At 36.2% G+C, this 27,251-nt stretch overlaps 1 protein-coding gene across 22 annotated transcripts in view; it reads left to right on the top strand.

Annotated features, from left to right (window-relative positions):
• Positions 1-27,251, top strand: part of Hdac9 (histone deacetylase 9) — an 860,512-nt gene that overhangs the window by 616,853 nt on the left and 216,408 nt on the right. For all 22 annotated transcript variants that reach the window (XM_078040000.1, XM_078040015.1, XM_078040005.1 and 19 more), the window contains 2 exons: positions 3,459-3,579; positions 8,244-8,293. In XM_078040000.1, the coding sequence (XP_077896126.1) occupies positions 3,459-3,579; positions 8,244-8,293 (171 nt within the window). The remainder of the gene's footprint in view (positions 1-3,458; positions 3,580-8,243; positions 8,294-27,251) is intronic.

Genomic DNA, 27,251 nt, shown 5'->3' with positions numbered 1-27,251 from the left:
GTCCTAAATCACAGCATTTCTTTAAGCTGAAAGAATTGCTGGAAGCTTCTGTTCCTAGGCCTATTAAAGTATTCAAGACCTATCTTTGGATTTCATGTGAGAACTCTCCAGATAACTCCATCCCTTATATGCATCGAGTGTTCCAATATGCTCAAAAGCCTTTTTAGTCAGAGCATCATAGATGACTTCACATAGACATCCTGCAGACTGATTTTTCTCTGAGAACGGAAACCAGCATCTCCCTAAATTAAGATTATCAGAGCACTTTATCCTATTTTGTTAGTCATATGCTATTGACCTTTGACTCTAGAGAGCATCTTAAGAGAGAAATGGAGGGATACAGGGTACACAGGAAGTAGAACATTCGGGAAGAGACAAAATGAGAATATCTATATTAAGCCTGAGCAAATGAAATTCTAAATTAAAAAATGGGACTGTTGGAGATCTTGATAGGAGAAGAGAGCTGAATGTGACAAATTTAAGGCATCTGATAAAAGGGAGGCAAAATGGAACTACTCCAGGAGATCCTGTGTGTTAAGAACTAAAGCAAGTGGTTGCTATTTCAGGATTCTTGGCTTAGTCATCCAAGTTCCCATAGTAGTGTTTCTGCAAGATACAAATCTAGAATGTGCTTTCTCCAAATCCTTTCTATAGGTAAAGATTGTTTTCAGACTGAATTGGTTTTCCTTGCTTTGGGGGGGAAACAGGCACTGTGTTTATGGGGCTTGTTCCCTAGCAGCTAGAGAAGCAGAAGGTGATTGTCAAGAATGATTCCATCCTTATTTTGATTGCAGTAATTTCTAAGAACTATTTATTATAATAACACAATCTGCCAGTGTAACGTACTTTCAGAGAGTTAAAGGAAATGGAAGGAGAAGGTGGAAAAAGAATCAAAGGGATAATGTATGAGCAGTTTTACATTTTAATAGTGAGGTAAGGACTAGAGTATAAATCAGAAGCAAAACTCTTGAATAAGTAAATGCTAGGTAACTTGTCCAGATGCTGTGTCCATACTGCCAGTTGATTGCTACTACACTGGGAGATGAAAGATTCGGCAGGCATCCTCATGATTTGCTAGCACTTGAGCTATCGTCATCTATGGTGAATCTTATTAACAGATTATTGTTCAAATGTGTGCTTGAACATTTAGTTGGAATGCTACTGGGATTGTAGGAGAATAAGAAATGAACTTGGGACAGGCATTGAGTGTACAGTGTATAATATATATGACTAGTATATGAAACATAATAATAGTGATATTTAATGTTAGAGCCAAAAAATTCAACTGGGAACTGAAAAAAAAATCTTAATAGAAAAGGAGAGAGGGAAAAAAATTGATGAAGTTTTATGATATTCCAGTAGTCAAACATGGCTCCAATTCTTAAGTTTTAGAATTGACATTATTTAGGACTTTTGATGTCTCACAGTATCAGCTTTTATGATATCTGTGGCTATGGATTTCATAGACCCATAGAAGTGAAATCTTGGAAGCTCTGTTATTTCATGGTATTCATTATTATGCCAGACTAGGACTGATTGTCACAGTCTGTTTTTCAGCACTCTGTTCATTCCAATTTTAGATGACTCAAACCGTGGAGTTACTACCATTTATCTTGGGGGATTTTCCGTCTGCTGAAATCTTGAAGTTAAAATGTTTCCCTTTAATATTGATTCTCGCTTTTCTCTTGCTCATTTTATCTCTTTACCTGTCATTCTACTTCTTTGGTTTTTGCTTGTCTTCCATAAACCTTTGCATATTTCATGTTTACCAGCAAATTACCCTGTTCAATACAATTGTTTATTGATCAGAACAAGGCGGACCTGAATGCCATCATTGAATTTGCCTTCGGTCTTCAGTATTGGGATTCTTTTCTTAACTACCTGGAAATGACTTCTCAAAAGCATATTTCATTTTTCTAGAAATGTAAATTGGGTAACACAATGCTGAATGATAGTGAATGGTAGTGTCGGGAACAGGGAACTTCAGTGTAATGGCAAAGAAAATTCCACAGGTATTTGTTGGTTTGGCACATAAAGGCAATCTTGAGATTCTGCTTTAAATCATGCTCCTCTGTTACCCCTGTTGTTCCCACCATTCCTCCCTCACTGTGACCTGATCATTTATTTTCAGTGACAAACAAACTCTGTCTCCTGTCCAATACACCCAGCCTGACCCCTAGTAACCCACACATAAACACTGAAGAGTCTGCCAGCAGCCCCATCACCTTATACAAGGGAGACTGATCACGGAGTTGTCCTGGTCTCAAGAGAGGTGTGGTTGTCACCGGATGTTTCCAAGTCAACTGGTGGTTCCACAGTCAGGAACATGGGAGGTCAGCACTTCCTGAACAGACTCTCTTTGAATTTCTCTTGAGTTCTGTACTGAAGTATTACCTGACCTGTCTTGTGACGGTGTGTGTTTTAAGAAAAACTTCATATTGTTTATGTAGTTTTAGGAAGCATAGGCATTTCCGAAAGTGAAGGTTAATTAATTTCATACACCAGCATGATGTTTATCAGGCTCACAGATGTGGTAAGAAATGAGACCACGAAGATCACTTTGTATGTTGGCTAATAAGGTTTAACTTAAGGTACAATTGTATTTGTGTCAAAGGACCTTTCTTTGTTAGATGGGGCAAAAAGTCTCTGCCTAGCCTGAGTGTAAAGAATTGATTCTAGAATGTCTCAAATTATCTCTGGTTAAACAGCAGTTTTTGTTTCTGTTTAATTTCCAATCTGTCATATACTAAAACTTTAATAAAACACACTAAAAGTGAAATGGTGCAAAAGTGAAATAAAAATTGAAGTCATATGAGATTTTATTAAATTCAAAAGAAATAAATTTGCCATACAAGTTTCTAAATATTTACTCTGAATTTCTGTACTGATCTCATCATGGGCCATTGACAGGCAGATCCTCAACTGTTGCGGGTCCCATGGGACAAGCTTTGAGTAACATTGTAACAGCATTACACAGAGTAATGCTGTGGTAAGGTGCACTCACATGAAGTAATGAGCATAAAATACATTACACTATCATGGTATTTACCCATGTCCTTTAAGAAAAATTCATCTCAACAACAACTTCAGGTAAGTATAAAATAAGATGGTAATAAATTTGTTTTTCAGATAAACATTAGCCCTTGGCTGTTTTTAAGCTCATATTTTTTACAAAAGAGACAACCATTAATTTCTTTGTTATAGATTTATTTTTTATGCCAAAGAAGAATAAGCTTTATATCAATTTCCTACATGGGCATAAGCAATCTATCGCATCTCAACCTTGCATATGCTCATTTTTCAAGTAGTATTAGAGTATTTTACCAAGAAGATCAGTCTCACATTCCTGCCTGATGAAACTCAGCCCATTATTAATCATCTTAAATGTGACTTGGGGGTCTCATTTTCTTCTAAATGTTGTCAGAGGGGTACTGTAGGTTTCTGCTATTTTCTTTCAGCGGATTCAAGGTCGAAAAGCCAGCTTGGAGGAAATACAGCTTGTTCATTCTGAACATCACTCACTGTTGTATGGCACCGGCCCCCTGGATGGACAGAAGCTGGACCCCAGGATACTCCTAGGTCTGTATGGGCTCCATTTGACTGAGAACAGCACATTCCAGAACTATCATTAGTCAGTACAAGTGTCAGTCCAAAATACTTGGCAAGCAGTGTGACAAAAAGTCAGTTTTTCCAACAGCACTGCTCTGTGGAACGAGTCGTGTACAAGAGAATTCAAAGTAGATTAAGAAAATCCTGCACTACAAAAGACAATGTGTGTTCTATAATGTTGACTTTAAAATTAACCTTTCTTTGGATAGCAGATGTGTAGTGTAGTTTTGCATATAGGGATATATACATTGCCAAATTTGTTTACTTGGGTTTTTGAGCTAAAAGACAAAAAGATCTTTTCACCCTTTTGTGCAAATTCATCTTTACCTTTCCCATTTGTTTTGTGTCTTTCAGGCTTTTTTCCCATGACTTTAACACACAAAATGATATCAGAGAAAGGTCCTATTACTGTGCCTAAGATACCACATTTTATAGTAAGATGGAATTTAAAATAGCAGCGTAAGCTTTTTAGTGCACACCTTCCCTGTGGGTATTAAATAACACAGTAAATGACAAATAGAAAACGAATAAACATAATTTTTGTCAATGTACGATTTTTCAAAATTTCATTATCAGATTTTAAAATAAAATTGAGGTTGCAGAGTTTTATGTAATCTTTATATGAATGCTATAAACAACAGATTTTTGGAAAAATACTGACAAAACATTATTTTAGTAAAAATAATTATATTTTATTAATTATCTTTATAATTGAATAACAACAATACATAATGTGGCTAATATTTTAAGTATTTTAATTAAAATCCACTTTAGAACCTTTTCTTGTCCCTTTCAAACAAACTTGTTGAGTCAGTTCCAAATTATTGAACTCTTTCAATAACTTTTTTCAATAATAATTTTAAATAATTTATGTTAATTGGCCCTAAATGATTGGGAACTAATATATGACAAGTAATAGGTAAGTATTTTGGAAAGCATTTATAAGGGGAAATTAACAATTACCCTTTAAACACATGCAAACTGCTTTTAAAGATGAACAGCAAGCATCCCTAAAGATGTGTGGTGAGATACATGGGGAGTGTCTGCACATGTGTGTGTGTGTGTGTGTGTGTGTGTGTGTGTGTGTGTGAGGATAGGCAACAGAAATACCTGGAAGAGAAATGGACACAAAGGGGTATACACAGACCACTCAGTGTTGTTTAGAGATAATGTTGCCAAACTTTGATGAAAAACAATTTATATGGTAATATTAAAGTTATGCTTTAATACAAATACAAATAAATTGATGTAAACATCTATGCTCCAAACATTTTTCCCTTGGTTCCTTCAAAGGAACCAGTTCTCTACATGTAGATATGTTACTTAAAGTATTTCTTTTTGTTCCGGCTGCTGTATGATAAATGTTCTTATTTTAACATGAATTAATAATCCTACCCAACTAAGCACAAAGATGCAGTGAGTTTCATGGTTTTATTTGGTCAAAATACTCAAGCATTTAAAATAGGAAAGTGTCTATGTGATTACTTTTTAATTTAGTTAAGAGAAAATAGAAAACGTTTTTCTTTCTTTCTTTTCATTTCTTTCTTTCTTTCTTTCCTTTTTTTTTTAACTATTGTCCCAAAGTATCCACCAACTCAGTCATAAGACTAGGTACTCCTGGACTTTACTGGACTTGAATATGATTGGTCAAATTGTTAATATCAAAATGCCAAAATTTAAGAAGGAAGACATATTTGTTAAAAGAAATGAAGTTTACACTTTGACAACATCAAACTTTTATTTATAAAATACGACAGTACCACTGCTTTTAGAAAAGGAATTTGTCAATTTTGAACAAATCTAACTTTTTCAAAATATTCAAACTTTCAATACTTTAAATTTGGTTGATTCAAAAATGAATTCCAACTTGGAACTTGGACAATGATTCTTTTCATTGTATGTATGTGATGCAAGTTTTGATGATTCAGTCTTTAAAATTTTAGGACAGATTAATTAGCCTTTTATCTCATTGGGTTTGAATATTTAATGGGAAATAGCATTCATACAATTGGAGATTGGGGCTAATATTCTGTATACCTGTGGAGTTTGAGAGACACCAATCAGTGATCAGGGCAGCACTTTCAACGTAGACTACCTGAATCCACATACACAGGGATGGTGCCTTCTGTGAGGCCTGAGGTCAAGTGTGAAGTTCAACTTGGACATATCCAAACTATTTCATTTATTATGGTGAATTCAAAAATTTATCTGATATTCTTCTGTTATTATTCAAAGTGAATTATTTATTTCTCTTAAAAGATTACTTTTTTGTTCTTTGTGACATTTGGATTTTTATAGTTTTTACATTTATAACTAAAAGACCAGTTGAAGCTGTCATATACCAATGTATAAAAATTAATAATCAAGTAATTTGCTCTCTTTATCTATTTCTTGCACTACTATACAACTATCTTGCCCAGTCCCTCCAACAAGATGGGAGGTGGCATTTCTGTGTTAAATTGATAATACTGCTCTTGAAAGTTATGTTCTAGGTTAGGAGGAAGGATTTAACTGAAAGTTCACTAGGATCAGAACTATTAGTCTTTGTATCTTGAAAGACATCTATAGATTATAAAATAATTAGATTTGAAAATAGGCACAATTTATCTCTTTAAATACTTAAGATTCTGTAAGGTGACACTTTGAAAACATTCTCTCTAATCATTTCTGGTCCAAGGTTTTCCTTAACATTAATATTCCTGTCATTGTTATTACCAGTTTCTGCCTTGTAGCTAGCCAGACTTTAGTCCATTAACGAGGTACTATAATGTCATTAAAAAAATAAATTCAGTCAATGCAGTGAATTAAAGTTTTTACACACTGCTAAATTTACATTATCAAGTATTTGCCTTTTATGTTATATAAATATTACTACATAATATTCTCCATAAGAGGCATAGCATTTATTTTCTCTATTCTCTTAGGGTTTAGTAATTTTTTAAAATTTATTTTATTATGTTTTAATATTATCTTTATCCCTTTTAACTGTAAATGAAGAGTTCAGATATCTATCTATATGTGTATATATATATGTGTGTATATATATGTGTGTGTGTGTGTGTGTGTGTGTGTGTGTGTGTGTGTATTTAATTTACTGGTGATATATGGATTCAGTCTTGCAAAATATTCAAAGATATAGAAATACCTTTGTTAAGAGCAATGACATAAAAAACTTCACCTTTCATGTCATCCAGAATTTTTTTGAAGTGTCTTTTACTTGTGCCAGCATTCTAATTTTAACATTTTGCCTTAGGGTGTGTGTGTGTGTGTGTGTGTGTGTGTGTGTGTATGTGTGTGTGTGTGTGTGTGTGTGTGTGTGTGTGTTTGCCGTTTTTTGTTTGTTTTGTTTTCTTTTGTTTTTGCAGTACTGAGGATTGAGCCCAGCACACAGGAAAGCACTCCACCACTGAACTGTATCCTCATCTTTTTTTTTTTTTTTTTAGAAAAAGATGTCTTTACATAACTACATGTCCTCATCTGTGCATACATTTTTCTTTATTGTTTTCCATCTGTTAGTAATTGCATTTGAAAAATAAACTTATGCAACTCATTGTTTTTAAAATAAACTTTCTTTTATGACAGTACAATCTACTATTAGAATTTTACTAACATGGCATGTAAATTATACCTCAAACCTGTTTTCCATTTTAATTATTTATGTAATTGATCATTATCAGAACAAATAAAGGGGTAAGTGAATTAAAGAGTTTGTCACCTGCTTCTACCACTGGTCTTCTGAGTGACCCATCTAAGTCACTTTAGAACAATTTGACTAAGATCTTAGATAGAAATGTTTTATCTTTCTTTTTAGTTAATGAATAGACAGATTTTAGTGCCAGAAATTTGGGAACACTTACTGTTTGCCTGTCTATTCATGAAGTAGATAAGTACAGAAAATTAAAGTGTAGATAAATGAAATACTTGCTTAAAGTCCCATGAAATGCCAGTTCCAAAAAAAGAATCATAATTAAAGATTTTGGCATATATTTTTAAAAGAAGACTTTTTATAATGATACTGATATTATAATTTCCCAAATGGAATTATTCTTTATAGTGTTTTGTTTAAAAATCTGTTCATGTTAGAAAGGCTTATGGGTATACTTGACTTTAGCTACATCTTAAGTAGATCCTGTATACTTAACTGTTTCTGAAATAGAAATGATGAATAAGTGTGTACTTGAGAAGATATCTTAGTGTCTCAAATATTTTTAAAATGACAGTAATAGTTTCATAAAACTTGTGGGTCAAGTATCATCTTGGAGGAATGCACTTAGTCAATAGCTGTGTGAGTTTTCATAAATTATAATTTTAAAATTATAATATACAATATGGATAAGTAAACCAATTAAAAAATCTTTTATCCCAAATTTCATGGGCTTGTGTTTGTTCCTGTGGGGTAATAGATCTTTATATATAATAGTATTAATATTCATTTGCTTTGAGTTTTTACCTATGTATTTATATAAACAGAACAATGCATTCTTAAAATGAACTTCTTTGAATAATTGGTCCAAAATTTCATTGATTTTTCTTATGAGTACAATAATAAATACCATGTGATACAATTTATATGTTAATCCACATAAACAATAATACTCACAATGTATATTTCTTTATGTTTTCTTACCATATAGGTGATGACTCTCAAAAGTTTTTTTCCTCCTTACCTTGTGGTGGACTTGGGGTAAGTATGAGTTTAACCACTGCTTTTAAATAACAGAAACTTAAAAAATATCTACTTTGGTTTATCTATCCAATTACCTTTAAGACTCTTTTTTAAAGTGAAGCTTATATTGTACTTCAGAATTAGTGGTATAATTTTCACAGATAATTGCCAAATGCAAAGCCACTTGTTAAAAACTTATTAAGCACTTCAAGATGGTGGCAACAGAACTAAACGGAATTTGAGGGCCTTCAAACTTCAAGTTTCTGTGTGACGGCCACACACTCGTGTGAAGCCAGTGTTTCTGGACTTTCACATAGCTGGAGAAAAGTTAATGCAAGAAGTTTTAACACAGTTTTGCAGTGGAATTCAGTTTTCAATAGAGTCACACTAACTATGCACATACATTATATTCCTGGTGAAAATGGCATAAACTTCACAAAGTGCTTTGCATTATGGGGCATTTGTTTGTGAACCCCTTGAGGCCATTTTTTTTGTCTTCAATAATTAACAAAGCCTTTTGACCCAGGATATTTATACCACATTTCAAGGACAAATTTGTTTGAATCCAGCAACATAGGAAGAAAAATGTCTACATTTTTGTAGATGATTAGAACAAACTCTGTAACCTGCAATCTATTTAAAGTTAACCCTTACCAGTTACATAGAACTAAGTGTTCAGTTATGTTAGAACCACACAATTCTAGGTCAGACATCTATGGACTAAAGTATTTAAATCAATGAGATTACTTGGATACTGAAAAGAGAGAACAAACCTATTTGTTTATGGATCATATTTTGGACAGTCAGTAGTTATAACTAAATTTTATATAGGAAAATCCCACATAGTTTTTATTCATTCTATTCTTTTTTAAAACATTTTTTAGTTGTTGATGGACCATTATTTTTAGGTGGTGCTGAGGATTGAACCCAGTGCCTCACACAGGCTAGGCAAGCACTCTACCACTATACTATAATCCCAACCCTCATTCTATCATTTTAATGATGCCAGACTTAATAAGGAATATCTCTCTGTTCCTTTGCCTGTGATTCTTCCCCCCTCAAAAAATAAGGATTTTATACTTTATCAATGCACAACTAAATTTCAGAAATCCAGTAAAACAAATGATCGTTATTATTAATACCATTTTGCAGATGAGAGAATAAATGCTCAGAGAAGTTATTCTCCTGAAATCCCACAGAAAAGGGTGAAAAGCTGAAAGTATGGAAATGCTGTGTATGTTCATGTGAAAGCATTCTGAAAGATCTTATTTTAAGTCTTTAACAGTGGGCCTCAGCCCCAACCCCACCTTCAACCTAGCAGCATTTTGGTGTGGCTAAGGTAGCATGGCTCCTTGTGGCAGCTCACCAGTGACTTTTGCTTTTTGACCCTTGACACAGAACTATCACCACTCCACATTAATACTTGCTCATTTTAGCAAATCTCCTGTGGGACCTTGCAAACTCATTCTTAAATTCAAAGGAAAAACTGATTTTTCAAAGGAGTTCATTGATTTTTGAGCTTATTTTCTCATACCCCAAGTGGCTATTTTAAGAGAAGAGCTTTTTAACCTGCAAATAGGGCAAAGAATTAAACAAAGTAAATGATGACTTCATGGGAACAGTGATGGGGAGGACATCAAAGTCGTTAAAAGAATGGTGAGTGTCAAACCCCAATCCTTTACAAGTTCATTGAATTCATGACCCAGAGTGGAACTGAGGACAACTCCCTAGGACTTCTCCCCCAAATCCGACCTGGGATGTGCCACTGACTCACCATCCCTTGAACACAAAGTACCTCTACTCACCTGCTCTAAACATATACCATGGTAACTTCTGGGGCAGGAGGGAGGCCTGGATGAGGTTGGCTGTCTCAGGGCTGGAGAAGGCTGAAGAAGGGCATTTTGTTTATTGAATTAGTCTCTATGTCTTCTGGGGAATTGATGCATGACTGGAAGGGTGGGGGAAGCCCAAGTGTGCATATAAACTGCCACTTGCTGATGCTCTAGCAAACCAATTGGATTCGTTCTTTTTGTGTTTTTGTTTTCAGAAACTAAGTCATAATCTTATCTATTCAGATCTTGTTTTCTCAGATCTTTGATTTTTGACACAAGTGCTAGGAGAAACTCTGGGTCCTTTGCATTTGAACCAGTCTAAATTTTCACCTCAAGAACAATCCTAGACACATTAACCATGCAAAATACCAAGTATGAACTTGGAGTGATCTGATTTAGCATCATGGGGGTAACCTGGAAAGCTTGGAAACTACTGAAATTGCCTTTTGTTTAAGACACTTTCCTGATTTAAACAATCTAAAATAGATCCATTGGTTTAACTCCAAAATGCTCAGTGATTTCCAACAATTAAAGTGAAGTCACATTATTTAGGATATATAACTTCATTATAGAGTGGTTTAACATATAGCTACTGAATGCTGATGGGTTCATTGGTTTTGGAGATGACTTAGAACATTATAAAATCAAAATCCTCTACTTATTAAATTCCCTCCCCCCAATTGCTTGTGGTATTGGAGTGTTGGTCAAAGAACTCAGTGGGAAAATGATATTTAAGGTGCCTTAAATTATGCTGTCCAGAATCGCATTTTATGAATAATCTCAAGATCTTTGAATTCCTTTTTGCATCTCATTTTATTTAGTTACTATGGTATGACTCATTTCTAATGATGTGATTGATCCATAAGAATATATGCCAGTTGAAAAGAGCATTTTACCAAAACCCAGGACTTGGTCATTGTATAAGGAAATAGATAACTAAGGAACTTTGGAAACAAAACCAGTTCAGGACCAAGCTAGTGCGTACTCCTCAGGGTATATCACTAAAAATAGTGATCATTTTCCTGGCCATGTGACCTGCTGCTGTGTGAAGAAATCTTGAAGTCATTTCTCAGCCTTATTCTCCCTTTTTCACTTGATAGGCCACAAAAAAACCCACAAAAGCAAGGACGAGCAGGCTTTTATGATAATGTCGTCATCAGCTCCCAGCTTCAAACGCTTCTGCGGCTTTTGAGTTGTCATTTATAACTTGGAACTGAATCGACCCATAATTCCCCTGATACACTTAGAGAAATTGATAACAGACTCTGCGCTTCTTTTATGGCTCGGAGGAGGCAACTCCAATCACATCACTATTGGCAGGCAATATTATTTTTTGACATGGTTGTAAAAGTATAAAGGGGCTTATGGCATTTGTTTAGATGAGGAATGGGCTCTCAAGCTGTGCTGGGGTTTACAGGACCAGATTAGTGCGAAGCAAAGGGAATATGATGTTTGCAAACAGGATATGATTTTATATAAGTTTGGGTTTCATGCTCTGTTCCCTGGGGAAAGCCCTGCAGACAGCAGAGAATTCCACTTTTATCCTGCAACAGACAAACTCCCAGTGCCAAAAGGCAGAAAAATAAATGTGGACAATGGGCAGTGTCAGACCCTTGATTGGAAGAGGAGGAGCTGTGAAGAGGTGAAACAATTCTTTAGGAGGGTTGAGGAGTTGCAGAGCCTGGGCAGAATCTGGGCCTGCCTGACGGGTCAAAGTTGGGCCAAAAACCAAAGCACCGTTTATAGCAGCAGCTTAATGAGTCTATGAACACAAAATCAGCTTCATGTTACAAATTTGTACTTTGCCCATATTCTATTTGATTACACCTACATCTCACACTCTTGCATGGATTAAGGGTGTCTTTTTTGTGTTTGGGGGAGGGGGACATGGGGCAAAGTATCAAGTGATTATTGGGGGGTATAGGATTCAAGGCTCTTTGCAGTTGCTCAGAGGTTTTCTGAAGATCTCTCGGGTACATGCTCACCATTACCTACTGTCGAGGAGGCACATTCAGATGAAATATCTTACATTTTCTTTCACCCTGTCAGAATTAGTATGTAAGCTTTTCCTTCTGATATATAAATTTACCTATGTGTATATATATGCTCAAAAATATTTTAAATACATATGTATCCAGAAGAAAATTCTGTTATTTTATACCATGTTTATCCATTTATATTGTTTGTTTTTTACTATATATTATACAACATTTATTCTCCCCAAGAGTTACTTAGAACTATTACTCAAAATAGTTATTTAGAGCCAGGAGTGATGGCACACACTGTAATCCCAGTGGCTTGGGAGGGTGAGGCAGGAGGATTGTAAGTTCAAACCTGGCACTAATCAATTCAGTGAGAACCTGTCTCCCAATAAAATATTTTTAAAAAGGGCTGGAGATGTGGCTCATGGTTAAGCAGCCCTGGGTTCAGCCCATGGTATCAAACAAAAAAAAAGTTATTTAGAAATAGGAAACAGTTCCATGGAAAACCATTTAAAGAACTGCTCTGATTTTTTTTTAATTCTAATACTATAGAGTGACTTAAGACAAAATCTATGGACATATAGTTAAATTCAATGTAATAGAAAGATTTTGTTGAAATATATTTTACTACTGTAATTTAGGATAGTATTACAGTTTGGATCTGGAAGGTCCCCTAAAGGTTTCATGTATTGAAGGCCTGGTCCCCAATGCAGCAATGTTCAGAGGCAGGGATTTGGGAAGTGAGTGCATCATGAGGGCTCTGACCTCATCAGTGGTCAATCCATTGTTGAATTAATAATTTAATGACATTGCTGAGAAGTGGCAGAAATTTTAGGAGGTGGTGCCTTTTTGGAGGAAGTGAGTCACAGGAAACATGTTCTGGAAGGGCATTTCTTGTCTCTGGTCCCTTTCTCTCTGCCCACCCCCTCTCTGTATCCTGGCTGCCATGCCCTTCAACATGCCCTTCTGCCATGATGATCTGCCTCATGTCAGGCCCAAAGTAATAGAGCTGGCCAACCATGGCCTGAAACCTCTAAGACTGTGTGTGGCCCAAAATAAATATTTTCTCATTTATATTAGTTTTGTCCATATTTTGGTCATAGCAATGGAAAGTTGACAAACATGGAAGATCTTCTTTAAAATAATACCAATGTTTTAGAAAGTATGATTTATGCCATCCGATGAGGAGTGAAGGGCTGGGAAAAGTAAGGCCAGACTTATTGCCAATAATTAGGCAAGGTGCAGGGATGCAAAGACGAATGAGTCAAGGCTGCTGTTCTTAGATGCTCAGGGCCTACCCATTGGGCTGATTTGGATAAATGTCATGTTATTGGAGCACAAAGGAAAGGCCTTCCAAATAGAAAAGGATGAAGAGGGGTTTGGGGGCACTCAAGCAGTCATAAACTAAATCTTCAAGAATACTTCGAATCAAGAACACTTAATAATGACTGAGTCTATGTGTGTAACACATGGAAGGCTGGTTATGAATGTGCATTAAAGTAAGGCAGCCAAGCATTAACTGCTGAGGCCAGAATGATACACTATATTATTTATAGTTGTACCACACTATAAATTGTTGCCAATTGGTAGAGAAATTGCCTATTCCCCCACTCCCTGTAAAGTACACCACTTAAGGTTTTTGCCCAGACTTTGGATGTTCCTAAGGTCTTCGTATTGACTCAGGACCCTTTTTCTTTTATCATAACTAGATTTCATCGTGTGTTATTCCCACCCAATTACCCTGAGTAGACACAATGCCTTTTGTTACATCAGCAGAAAGGGGAGGGGGGTGGCATCTGTTTCTCCCATGAAGTAATCAGGATGATGTTGATTTCCTTCATATTAATGTTCCGCTCAAACCTGGCTTGCAATCAGTGCTTCATTTCCTCTGCTGCCACTATCAAAGAGGCATCACAGTCCTCTTCCTTCCAGCACAAGGAGAGGATCCACCCTGATTTGGAATCTCTCTTTTCCCCATCTCCCCTCCTAATTGTATTTGGATTTTCATTAGCTTTAAACTTGATGTAAATGATACTAACAGGAACACCCCACGGCACCTGGAAAAAGTAAAACTGATAAGCTGCCTTAATGAAATTGTTTTGAGAGTTTTGTTTCATTCTGTGGATTCCACAAAAAGATTATGTTGCTCTAGACTTGGAAAATATAGCACCAAGAATTATTGGAGCTAAGGAATTCCTTCTAGGAAACAAAAGAAGTTTCCAGTATTGCACAGATTATGCTAATTATATATACTGAATAATAGTGGTAGGGATGTAGACAACACTCTGAGCAGAGATAAACATGTATACATTACTCTGTGTTTACTACAAAATGTGATATTTTGTAGAACCATTAAGCATCTGATGTCCATTGCAGGAAGAGGAAAATTAGAAATGAAAACCTTAACTTCCTCCTTAATTCACTTAGCTGTAGCATCCCATCTGTGATTAAATTCTTTCAGTTGCTTTGACATTGAAGCTAAGTGCAAGAGGATGCATTCTGAAATAAGAATACTTCATTTTCTTTTTAAAAATAAACATGAATATCAAAAAGCTATGAAAGTTCTTCGGTTGTCAACAAAATAGGATGGCTGGAAAATACCATCATCAAAGCTTTACATATGTGGTTTTTGTGTTTTTGGTACCACGTCACCTGTAGACACACACACACACACACACACACACACACACACACACACACACACAGACTATGTAAACCAAAGTAATGTCAGTAACAGGATATCAGGGAGGAAGAAAACAGATCCATTTCTAGAGTTTCTTTTTCTATAATTTTTGTCCCATGAGAATTATCCCCAGTTTCATATATGCCTTGATTGTAAACATTGAGACCAAGAGAAATTGAGCCTTAGACTCTGTGGTAGCTGAAGGTAAGTAGATTTGATGAATTGTAAGATTCTGTCTAACTTAGAAGTTTGATGGTTCTTTGCAATAAAAATTCAGAGAAATTAAAAGATACTTAGCTAAATTTAAATGTGCAGTCATCTACTGATTGCTACTTCTGACTGTCAAGAAAATGTAAGACATTAGGTCAAATAAAAATTTGGAGAAGACAAAGAATATGGCACTACCTAGAAAAAAGGAATCTGTGACAGCCTGAAATGCAGGTAAACTGAGGCCCAGCTCAGCTTTTCATTTTGACATGAAAAAACTGTACTTGTATTTTCCCCTTGTCATTTTTCTACCCTGAAAATTTGCAGATTCAGATACCCCTGTGACAAGCTAATACCCAACACATAGTACTGACATATCACTGTTGGATTTGTGTTTGTGAAGTATTTGGACCCAAACATTGTTAATATAAAACAATATTTTGTGTTTCTTTTAAAATACAAAACTAAAATAGTAAATATCCTGGTGAAGTTTATACTCTATTGAGGGAGAAAGATTAAAAAAATATGCGTGAGTTTAACCTGTATGTGTGTTTGTGTGTTGGTGAATGTTATGGAGAAAAGAAAGCAAAGAGTGCATGTGGAGTCTTGCAGGGCTGGGGATGGAACTGAGGTCAGTGGGAAGTACTGCATTTTTGAGATTAAAATCAATGGGTGTGAGTGACTTGGGAGTCCTAGATTTTTGTGGTGACTGACTAAAGAGGAGTACAGAGAATAATGAGATTTGTACTGAGAGTGGTGAGGAACCAGGAAAATTCAGGGGGTGGGGGCAGGGCTGCCAAGTCAGCTCAGAGTTCTGGTGCCCCGTTCCCATTCTCTACCATGAAGGCATGGACAACTGGAGGTAGAGCTGTTCTTTCCAGAAGAGAGAACCTGGACTTTCTTTTGACCTCTGGATTGAGGTGTGGCAGGAGTGGTAAAGGGGCAAATTGTATGTACAGGCTCATTCTGAGATCCTGAGATCTCTCTTAAAATCTGGCCTTGGATGTCTGTCTGGAGGAGGGGGGATGGTAAGGGCACACTTATCTTTATACTCAAAGATCTGGGATTCAGTGGCAGTTTCTGGGCTCGGAGATACTTGTCTGAGTGGATCTCCATCTTAGCAGCACTGTACACTTTTGGGTTCCCAGTCCTTCAGGATGGTATTTGGACCTACTTTCCTGTTTAAATGGTGCAGCATCTAAAATTAGACTACTCTAATAACTGCCCATTTTCAAGTTGATGAAAATGTCCTGACATGTATATGACATTTCCCAGTGACTTTGTACCTGCATTTTAGTGTCTCTTTGAATGACATGCCTATGTTTTGGCCTCAGTTGTCTCAGATATAGATATAGATAAAGAATTCTTTATATCTGAGCTGCAAGATCCAGGATAACTGACTGTTTGATGCCATTAGGTTTAGTGCATTAACCAAAGGATAATGAGTTCTCAATCTTCATACATCCCATTTTGTGTTTCTTGTATATAGTGAAAGGAATGCAAATTTGGTGTCTAAATTTGAGAAATATATTTTATTATCAACTATTGATATCTAATCCTTAGTATCCTAAATAATAAGTGAGACCATATCAACAAACATTTTGACTCAGTTGTTTAGGTTTGTATTCTAACTAAATAAAATAATAACCCTTAATTTTGACCCTAGAGGTATCCAGAATATTGGTTTTAATGATGACATTGTCCTAATGGGAAAGGTAAGATTCTCTGGAGTAAGCAGGACCTAGAGAATCCTTTGAAATATATTCTATTAGTTTCAGAAAAAAAAGAACTGTACTGATTCAAAGTCTTACAGAACATAGTAGCCATTCTCGATTTCCAGTGAAAACCTACCTCAGACTCTTTTAATCTTCATAATAATCCCAAGGTTCTTATTACTAAAGAAATAACTAAGGCTAACTTTTCTACAGAAAGGGCAACTGAAGCTCAGAAAGACAACTTGTTCAAGTCACACAATTTGTAGGTGCTGGGGGGTAGAGATGGTTGATTTCCAAGCTCTTAACCACAAGACTGTGCACTCAAAGCTCAAATAATTCCAACCTCACATGAGTGTCAACGACTCCCTTCCTAAATGAGAACAGCCCTAGCCAGAAGAAAGTACACTTAATTCTTTTGCCAAGAGTATTCTCCTTTTTTATTGAAATTCCTATGAAGTGTTAAATCTAAGCACTCAAACATCATCAATTTGGGGTAAAAAAAAAAAATTACACATCTGTGCCTAGCATCTCTGCTTTGGACCAAACCACTGTGAGATGAGTTAAAATCTCATTTCATACACCTACTGAGTCAGACTAAATTTTATTAAGCTTCTCCCTATAAAAACAGGGCTCTAGTATGCCCTGCCTAGTGAATAATAATATGAAGTACCCTTTATGCGGAATGTACATCAGGTTAAATGAAGAAGCAACAGGAAAATACTAAAATGGAATTACTTGGCTCTATTTCTAACTGAGTCTTGGTAGGACTGAATTCACTGAAACTGAATAAGAATAGGGACTCAAATTCATTGACTGGCCATGTAGCCCACAGGAATCTGTATATGACTTGTCATTTCTGTGAGTGCACTAGTATCTTATGTCAATGCCCTAAGAGTCTCATGATGTAGCATTTTTTTTTGCCAAAATAAACATATTTCACTACTTCTTCTTGTTACTGGCAAGTAAATAGCAAAGTGACATTTTTCTGAAGATGAAGAGTGAGTAGAAATTGCACATACAAGGTCAATGGAGCTTCCAGAAAGCAGTCGATCATACTGGGAATGGCTTGTGGCAGAGTATTAACACACCCCATGTGCCCCTTGTCTCCTCCAGCTGCCGTGTGAATAGTTCACGCCTTCTTTCCATATGGAATATCAGTCACAGTCTTCATTCATCATATCCATGGTTTTATTTGGAATCTGAAGGTCTTCCCTGTAGCTACTCTGTTTCTTTTTCATCTTACCATGACTAAAGAAGCTAAGGTGTGGGCATTATAACCTATAAGTGATCCCAAGGGAATGAGCTGTCATTCATGTCTTCCTCCCAGTGTTGAACAAAAGAGAGAAAGCATGTGGGTTTACCCACCTATTGTCATCATAAATCCATCCCAGCTTTATTTCAAGGGTCTCAGGTTTTCAGCAGAACAACTAACATGAAATGAATATACACATTTAAGGAGATGGCATGTTGTGTCTCATGAGAAGAGAGGGTACCCATTATTATAGGCTGAAGAGATGATTGAAGAAGATTGCAATAAAGAACATGAGAGGTCCTCAGCCCAGAAGTTTGACTCTCAGCATTATTCTACAAAAGAGAAAATGATAATCACCCAAAACTTTAGAGAGCTCTCAGGAGGTTTTAAAGTGTTGACACCTAAGTGTCTGGAGAAATGCTCTGAGTGATTTTATGATTTTAGGGTATGTGTCCCTCTTCCCAGCTGGAATCTAAGAAACCAATAATACAAAGGCTCTGATGATTTTTATTTCACTTATTTGAGCTCCAGTTTCTTCATCTAAGAAGTAGAACTAAACAAAACTAAACTCCCTTATTAAATGATGGTGAGGATCAAATGGGATGATATAGGTTATCAACGGCAGCTGCATGTGGAAAAGGGCACTGATTTACTCCAGGCAGTGGGACAGGGGAGCCCTGATTAGGTCCAGTTCTGCAGAAAGTAAATGGGCTGCTCTGCAACCCTGAGGTCTCACCTGGCCTACCTACCCAACAGCTTGTTTATCATTCAAATCTTGGCACCATGGGGAGTGCTATACACTGGGGATTACAGTGCTTTCAGAAAACCCAGTAATGGTGCACAGGGCAAAGAAACTTGATTTAGTTGTGAAAAAAATCTGGATTCAAATCTTCACACTGTTACTGCTTCAAAAGTGGTTTTCCAGCTCTAATGTGCAGAGACCAGTTCAAAAGGCCTGAATGGGGCCTGAGAGTGTGCATTCCTCATAAGCACTCAGGTGATGTCAGTGCAGCTCACTGTGGACCACACTGAGGGGCCAGATCCTGTAAGACAATGAGGTCTATGAGCCTCAGTTTCTTTGTCTGTGAAATAAGGTGACAAATGAAAGGTGATTTAGTGTCCTCTCTGAGAATCAGATTTTACATAATCTAATTTTAAAACAGATTTTTTAAAATTAATTTTTCTTGGAAGATCAGTTAGCAGGCTCCCATTAGTTTGTCATAGAGAATTTAACTGATATAAGTCTTAAGTCATCTGTTTTCTTTGAGTAAATAGTTATTGGGTAGGGGAGTTTCTATAAGAGGTGGAGATGCTCTATGGTGATAGGGGTCCAGGTTATTGGGGCACACTGCAGGTGTTGGTGGATGATTTAGTTAAGAGCCATGTTGCAAGATGACGCATCAAAGGAGGCATCAAATATGGGCAATGAGAGCAGGGAGTCTAGGGATGGGGCTGCCTGAAGAGGAGAGAAGACTCTTCATAGTCCTATATGTATTGCAGGACCTGAGTAGGAGAGGGATTTTATATTGCATTTTAAATTTTAGCAACATTTATAAACACTGTCTGGAAAAGTATACTATAGGATTAATGTGTTCTTTGTCTCTAATTCATTCTCTTAACAGAATTTATTAAACTTCCATTGCTATTATGTTTCAAACCCTGAAGGTACAGTGTAAAAATAGATACCATATCCCTATACCTATGGCACTTACACTAGCTCTCATGGCTTATCATCAAGAAGACTACTATAGGGTCTGGGGTTGTGGCTCAGTGGTGGAATGCTTGCCTAGCACATGTGAGGCTCTGGTTTCGATCCTCAGCACCACATAAAGATAAATAAATAAAATAGAAGTATTGTATCTATCTACAACTACAAAGAACAAAAATAAAATAAAAATTAAGAGTACTATAGAACAAACAATATAAAACAATTTTTGAAGGATTTTAAAACCTTCTTAAAGATCACCATATTTGTGGTGTATCTTGGACTGCCATAACAAAATAACATGGTCAGCAGGGTGGCTTAAAAGGAAACTTATTTTTTTCACAGTTCTGGAGACTAAATGTCCAAGATCTTGGTGTTGGCAGATTTGGTTTCTCCTAAGGCTCCTGCCCTTGGTTTGCAGATGGCTGTCTTGTTGTGTCCTCAGAGAGCCTCTTCATAATAAATCTGCATTCCTAGTTTCTTTTTTTCTTCTTATAAGGACATCAGTCATTTAGTATTAAAGCTCTACCCTTAAGGTTTCCTTTAAACTTAATGACTTCTTTAAAGGCACTATCTCCAAATAGAACTACATTGGTGTTTAGGGCTTCACAACTATAACAACATCAATGTACAGGGGTAAATTTGGTTGAAATTTCAGCTTTCTGGTTTATCAACTATTTAACTTTGGTCAAGTTCCTTAACCTCTTGAAAACTCAGTTTCTTCTTTTGTGAAAGCAACTAATAATACATTTATTCAACTATGATAAGAGGAAGCTTTAGGTAATGTCTTTTAAAATGCTTAAAGGTGCCCAGTTGCTAGGCAGGGCCTCAATCTCAGTGCCTACATCTTTCTTTAAATGCTGACTGAAGTTATTTGCTTTTTGCTATCTTTGGACAATGCATGACTCTTTATTACCTTTTCCATGGAATCTACTAATAAGTTTGATATTTTTTTTCCCTCTGAACTTCATTCTTCCCATGTTCTCTATCTCTATGTTCAGAAACAACATATCTATTAGAAACTTCACTTCTAGCCTTAAAAATAGAGAATTAAGGATAGAAAAATACTGAGATGCTCAAGAACCTCTGAAGTGGGATAAGGTAATAATACCAGTTCCCAAAACCAACAAATAAGAAATTTGGTTTGCAGTTGCCCCTTTACACAATGTATGGGGCTTAATACAGAGTAAGCTAGTCAGAAAAAAAGAACAAAAATAAAATTATAGTCATTGAGGCAAGTAAGAATGATTTCAGTGATTTTTTTAAAGATATGAACTACTTTCTATGTTACCAAATTAAGATGCTGTATACAGAAGTATTTGACCCACAATAAATAATTCTTTAAAAAGTGCACTTTACCTAATGCAATGCAAAACTTAAAAATAGAATTTCTTTTACAGTGAATTTTTATACAACATGCCTACAATGGCACTGAATCAATACTGTGATGAAAAACCTCTGTTTCTTTGTTGAGTCTGGTGTCTGTCAGTAGGTTTCTAGGGGCATCTGATCATTATTTAAGCTTAAACTCAATTATTCAAAAATGCCCTGTGGCCCTAGCAGCAGAGCATAGCAGCAAGAACTTACTAAACTGCTTAGTATTGGGTGAGGAGTTTTATTTTCCAACTTTCAGGGTGAAATGTTCAAGGCATCTGAGCAAAAATCATGTACCGCGTTAACCATGTACAGTGCATATGAAATCTGTTTTGTTAATGGGCACAATGGTATTATATTTAACTCTGGGAATATTTCCGAAAGAAATCAACAAGCAGCATTTAGATTATACAAAGGAGACTGTGCCTAAATTCCTTTGCTTCTCAGTCATTCCCTTTCCATTTTAAATACCTTCACATCCACTTTGAGGACAGGTAGCTTAATCTCTATCATGTGCGGCTTTTCAGAGCATTAGCTTTGTTTCAAGTGCCAGTGATTGAGCTTTGCTGCATGTGCTTGGCAGAGTCTGCAAAGGCCCACGTTCATTCAGGAAACTCCAGTTGAACTAGATCCATATGTTGCTTAAAAAAAATGTAGCTGTCTGATTGGAGGTAGTTTCTGGCTTCCAGCATTATCACAGATGATTTTTGTTCTTTGATGTGCTGCTAAATAGAAAGTAATGTTAGAACCAGAACTCTGGGATTTTTTTTTTCTCCTTGTTTAACGTTTATTGCGAGCTTACTATTTCAGCATTGAGTTGTACTATGTGAAGCACTCCACATGCATTGACTAATTGAATGCTAACAATAATCCTATGAGGAAGATCTTCATGGAGGGGGCAGAATTTGAATCCATTAATAAACTTAATCAAGTCTGAATCGTTTGCAAGTGGATGTCCTGGTTTTCAAGGTCTCAAACTCTCAAATCAACACAATTGATAAGTGCTGTTGTACCTAATGGGGATGATCCCCTTGCCAGTGCCACCACCTAGAAGCAGAGGAAGCTTTGCCCAAAGATTGGTTCCTTGTCACATCTGGTAAGAATAAAAGTGAAACTGACAAATTCTCCAAATCCAGGGAGAGTGGGAATCTCCAGATAGAAATTACTACTAGGTAAATTATTGGAAGCCATTCTTTCTTAGAACAACTTCTCCTGGTAAGGCTAACTTAGAAATCAAAATGCCTAAAACACCTTTCCAGTCTTACTGTGGCTTCACCTTTCTTGGTAACCCTTTTTCCCCAGATTGAGTTCTTTCTTTGTACCATTTGCAAGTAAAATCCTTTCTCAGTGAAATTAATGCTTCTCAAATTATGTGCGAAGGAAAAGGTTTTGTTTACTCATGTTTTATTTCCCATCTGTCACATTATAAAGCAATACTTTTGTAAGATGCAATAAATACAAATGACTAAAAAAATGAGATACAAAAGAGACATAGTAAAAAATAACCCTAGTCATTTTTCATTAGATTCAGTAGAGCATTCTCTATTCTTATCCTCAGGCAGAAGCTGGAATCCTTCATGAATGCTCGTTCTTAAGAGTTAGACTGGTTAGACTCCCCAAGTGCCCAACTGGAAGAAGTCTCCTTGGGTTAAGTTTTGATGGTGACCACACAAAGCGTCAGCTCAGATAGTTCCTCTGAGACATGGTTTTGCCTTCCCTGCTCTAGAATTTTTAAACTGTGTGTAAGAATAAATCATTCCAGGGTCTGGGGCTGTAGTTTAATGACAGAGCACTTGCCTAGTTTGCACAAGACCCTTGGTTTGATCCTCAGCACCACAGAAACATTTTATTATTATTATTATTTTAAAACCCCTCGGATAGCAGAAGTTACACACTGGCAGGCCAGGAACAGCCTTCAGCACAGATAGGTTTATTTTAGCCTAGTCTAAGATTTTTTTAAAATGTGAATTCTTTATCAATATTAAATATTGAAATGTTGCACCTTAGAACACTATATTTAGGACTACTAATGAAATATCATTCCATCATTTCCTTATGACAAAAAGTGATTGAAACTGTGTAGACCCTGCCCTTTTAGACAGGGCAAAGACATTCTATTCAACCACAGTTCCAACCAGAGGACCCCCATCCCCACCCTATGCCTCTGCCATTTACCTTACATTATGTCACAGTATGTTACCAGGCTGGCCTTGGGAGTCATCCAAACACCTTTAGCACTAATCTACACCCCTCTCTATGCAAGTCTCTCCAATTTTTTTTAATACCTTGTCCCTGTCCAGGAACTCTGCTTGGTCCAAATATGTCTAATTTGTCAACCCATCTCTTCAACAGCAAGAAAATTTGTCATACAATGTTGACACTTAAATTATTTCAGCTCCAGATCTGAGGAAATATCTTAGGGGAGAAAGTTGCAGTTGTTATTATTATTTTTTGAATTATAAATTAACATAATGAATATTGTCCAGTGACACATTTATGGGCAATTAACTTACTGGAAACTCTGATCATTTTGTAAACTTCTAGTCACACTTTTATTTTCTTGTCCATTTTTTTATGTGGTCAAATTCAGAGTAAACAATTAAAAAGACAAAAAACAAAGAACCACTGAAGGCCACCAAGGGCTTGCCCTAAAGGTTTCCAAAAGCACAGAGGCCTCTGGATAATAGAGCATGCAGGAAATATCTGTGTTCTTGCAAAATCCTGAGTTGGTCCTGGATTTTTTACCATTTTAAAAATTCTAATTCACAGTGGAATGAGCAAACTGTGAAAATGATGCTTTTGAAATGTTATACCCATCTCTCAGCTGCTCAGAATCTGTTTCAAAGGAAGTGAGCAATTGGGAGGGTGAGTATATGCAAAAATGGTGCTCACATATTTATCCAGCACAATGAGTCAGCTCTCCCTGCTGCCCCTGTCTGCCAATGGGCAGTGCCAAACCAAGGTTTTCAGGAACTGTTACTCAAGGACCCTGCTTTTAGTACATGGAAGTTGTCTATGTTCTTGTTCTTGTTTGTTTTGTAGAGATGCCCATATTTATATGATGTCCTTTGATCTTTTATTTTGCCACTGATGATATATAATTATTTCTTTTTTTAAATCATTAACATGAGTTGCAGACTTTCTTTTGATGTGTTAAGGATATATATATATATATATATATATATATATATATATATATATATATAGTGAGGTGAAGCAAAAAATGGGAAAAACCACAAAAAGTTTTTCCTGGCTCTGTCACTAACATTTGTGAAACTGAGGGAAGAACCATGCTTAAGAATAGGTTGATAGCAAAGTCAGGCATGGTGGTGCATGCCCTTAATCCCAACATCTCAGAAAGCTGAGGCAGGAGGATTGCAAGTTCAAAGCCAGCCTAAGCAACTAAGCGAAGCCCTAAGCAACTTAGGAAGATCCTGTCTCAAAATGAAAAATAAAAAGGGCTTGGGATGTGACTTAGTCCTTAAGTGCCCCTGGGTTAAGTCCCTCACATCTAAATAAATAAATAATAGATTAGGTTAATAGCAGCATTGACTATTCAGCTGTCAGAGTTATTTAGATAAATTCGGGAGAAAGGCAGTGTTGCTAAAAATGATGTTTGGTCATATTCCAAATAAAAAGCAAGACAAGTAGCACAATTTCTATAAGACTTAAAATCACCACACTACAGTGATGCAGCCACATCAATGTTTATGGCAGCTAATTAATTTTCAATAGCTAAAGTATGGAACCAACCTAAATACCCTTCAACAGATGAATGGATAAAGAAAATGTGGTATATATGCACAATGGAATATTACTTGGCCATAAAGAAAAGTGACTTTATGACATTTGCCAGTAAATGGAAGAATCTGGAGACTATTATGCTAAATAAAATAAACCAGTTCCCCAAACCACAAGTTGAAAATTCTCTCTGATATGTGGATGCTAACACATAACAAGGGGTGGGGGGATAGAAGTTCACTGGATTAAACAAAGGGGAATGAAGGGGAGTAAGGGGCGACAGGAATAGGAAAGACAGTGGAATATCTAACACAACTTCCTATGTACATATATGAATCCACCACAATGAATCTCCACATCATGCACACTATAAGACTGAGATCCCAAATAGATAAGAATTACTCCATGTTTGTATAAATATGTCAGAATATACTCTACTGTCATGTTTATCTGAAAAGAACAATTTTTTAAGTAATAATAAAAATAGAAAGTACTTTTCTCCCACTTCTACTCTCTGTGCTCCGTCACTAACGGTTGACACAGGTTTACACATTATCCCTTACCCTCTTTCATTATCCGTAAGGGAGATTGCAACATGTTCTGCTTTCAGATGTGAATGGTGTTATGTGGAGGGAAAGTTTCTTAAAATAGATATTTAACAACTATGTATTGGCCTTTACTTTTCTATTAGAGTTTCTCCTTTGCTCTGCAGAGAGAGTATCTCCCTAAGTATTTTAGAAGCCTTGGGTAATGACGTTCCCACTCTCTCCTCTCCTCCACACCTTCTGGGCATCCTCTTGGATTTCCATTTTTGCTTTTTCTTCCATCTTGCTCTATACAGTCATGCATGGCTTAACAATGAGGGTATGTTATGAACAATGCATCTGCCTTGTTATGTGATTTTCTCTCTGTGCAAACATCATAGTAGTGTGTATTTACACAAATCTACATAGCATAGGTAGATCACTCAGGATGGCCTTGGGGTACAGTGAAGAGATGTGATAAACAAGGTAAATGAGGTCCCTGCCTGCATAACACAGCAGACTTTTTTTTTTACAGTAAAATTATTTTAATATAAATGTGAGGACTCTAAAATAACAAAAAGTGTAGTTTAGTAAGTTCATAAATCAGCAACATAATCATTTATTTTCATTATCAAGTGTTAGGTACTGTAGCGCATTTGATGTGCTATGCTTTTGCATGATTGACAGCACAGTAGGTTTGTGTAACTGCATTGTCATGAACACATTCGTCACATATTTGCTATGACATGATGATGATTACAGTGTTACTAAGTGATAGGAATTTTTCTGCTCCATTATAATCCTATTGGACCACTGACATAGATGCTGTCATTGACCAAAACACCATTGTGTTTTTCCTTTAATTCCTATGGTAAAAGAATTTAAATAAAAAATAAGGGACTCCAAAACAAATAAGCATAGCTATTTACAATTTAAATAAAGAGTAGTAATTATCTGAAGATAAAAATACAGTGATCCAGAAATGAAGATCGTACATAGAGTACATGTAGTTACCATTTTACCATTTTTGGCTTTGGTATTTCCAGCAGCCAATATAGGGAAGGCAGCACTCTTATTTATATGTTTCTCAGTGTTTCTAGGACAGGATTCCTCAACTTGGGCATTACTGACATTTTGAATCAGACAATTCTTTGTCCTGGGGGTTGTCTTGTTGCAGGTCATATTTTAGCACTATTCCTGGCTTTCACCCAGAAACCAGTAGCACACCTCCCGGCTCAGTCATAACAACAAAAAATGTATCCAGAAATTGCCAAATGACCCCTGAGAGGTGAAACCACCTTCACTGAGAACCACTGCTGTAGAATGATGGCAAACAAATTACAACACTCAGGAAAAGCATAATTATATCAGGTACAACTTGAAACATTTGACTTTTTAATTACTTTAACAATTGTAAGAGGATGAAATTTAATAATTCTGAAGATAAGGCATTTATGTAGGCCTTAGGAAATAATTAGGAAACTCTGTAGAGGCTGCAAATATGATTATAATGTGATTTTAGTAAGTCATTTTAGGGGCTGGGGTTGTGGCTTAGAAGAAGAGCTCTCCCCTAGCATGCATGAGGCACTGGATGCACAATCCTCAGCACACATAAAAGTAAAATAAAGGTATTGTGTCCATCTACAACTAAAAAAATAATATTTTTAAAGGAGTCATTTTTATTCATTTTAATTTTTAAATTTTGATTTTACTAGCATGAAAATCAATATGGGTTAAGAGCTCATACTCTTCTAGATTCTCATTCCAGTTTCTTTAATTACAAGCTGAATCTTCTCTGTGAATTGTGTATGTGAAACTGCTCATTGAGAAAACTTCTGTCAATGGCAGTGGTAAAAATGGTATGAGTTAATATAGGTAAAGAGGATTGCACAGTGCTGGTAGTATAATAAGTTCTCCATGACTGTTAGATAACTATCATTACTGTTATTGGCTTTGTTATT

This window comes from Ictidomys tridecemlineatus, chromosome 2, assembly GCF_052094955.1.
Source record: "Ictidomys tridecemlineatus isolate mIctTri1 chromosome 2, mIctTri1.hap1, whole genome shotgun sequence".
NCBI lineage: Eukaryota > Metazoa > Chordata > Mammalia > Rodentia > Sciuridae > Ictidomys > Ictidomys tridecemlineatus.
This window is presented reverse-complemented; position numbering and strand designations above follow the sequence as displayed.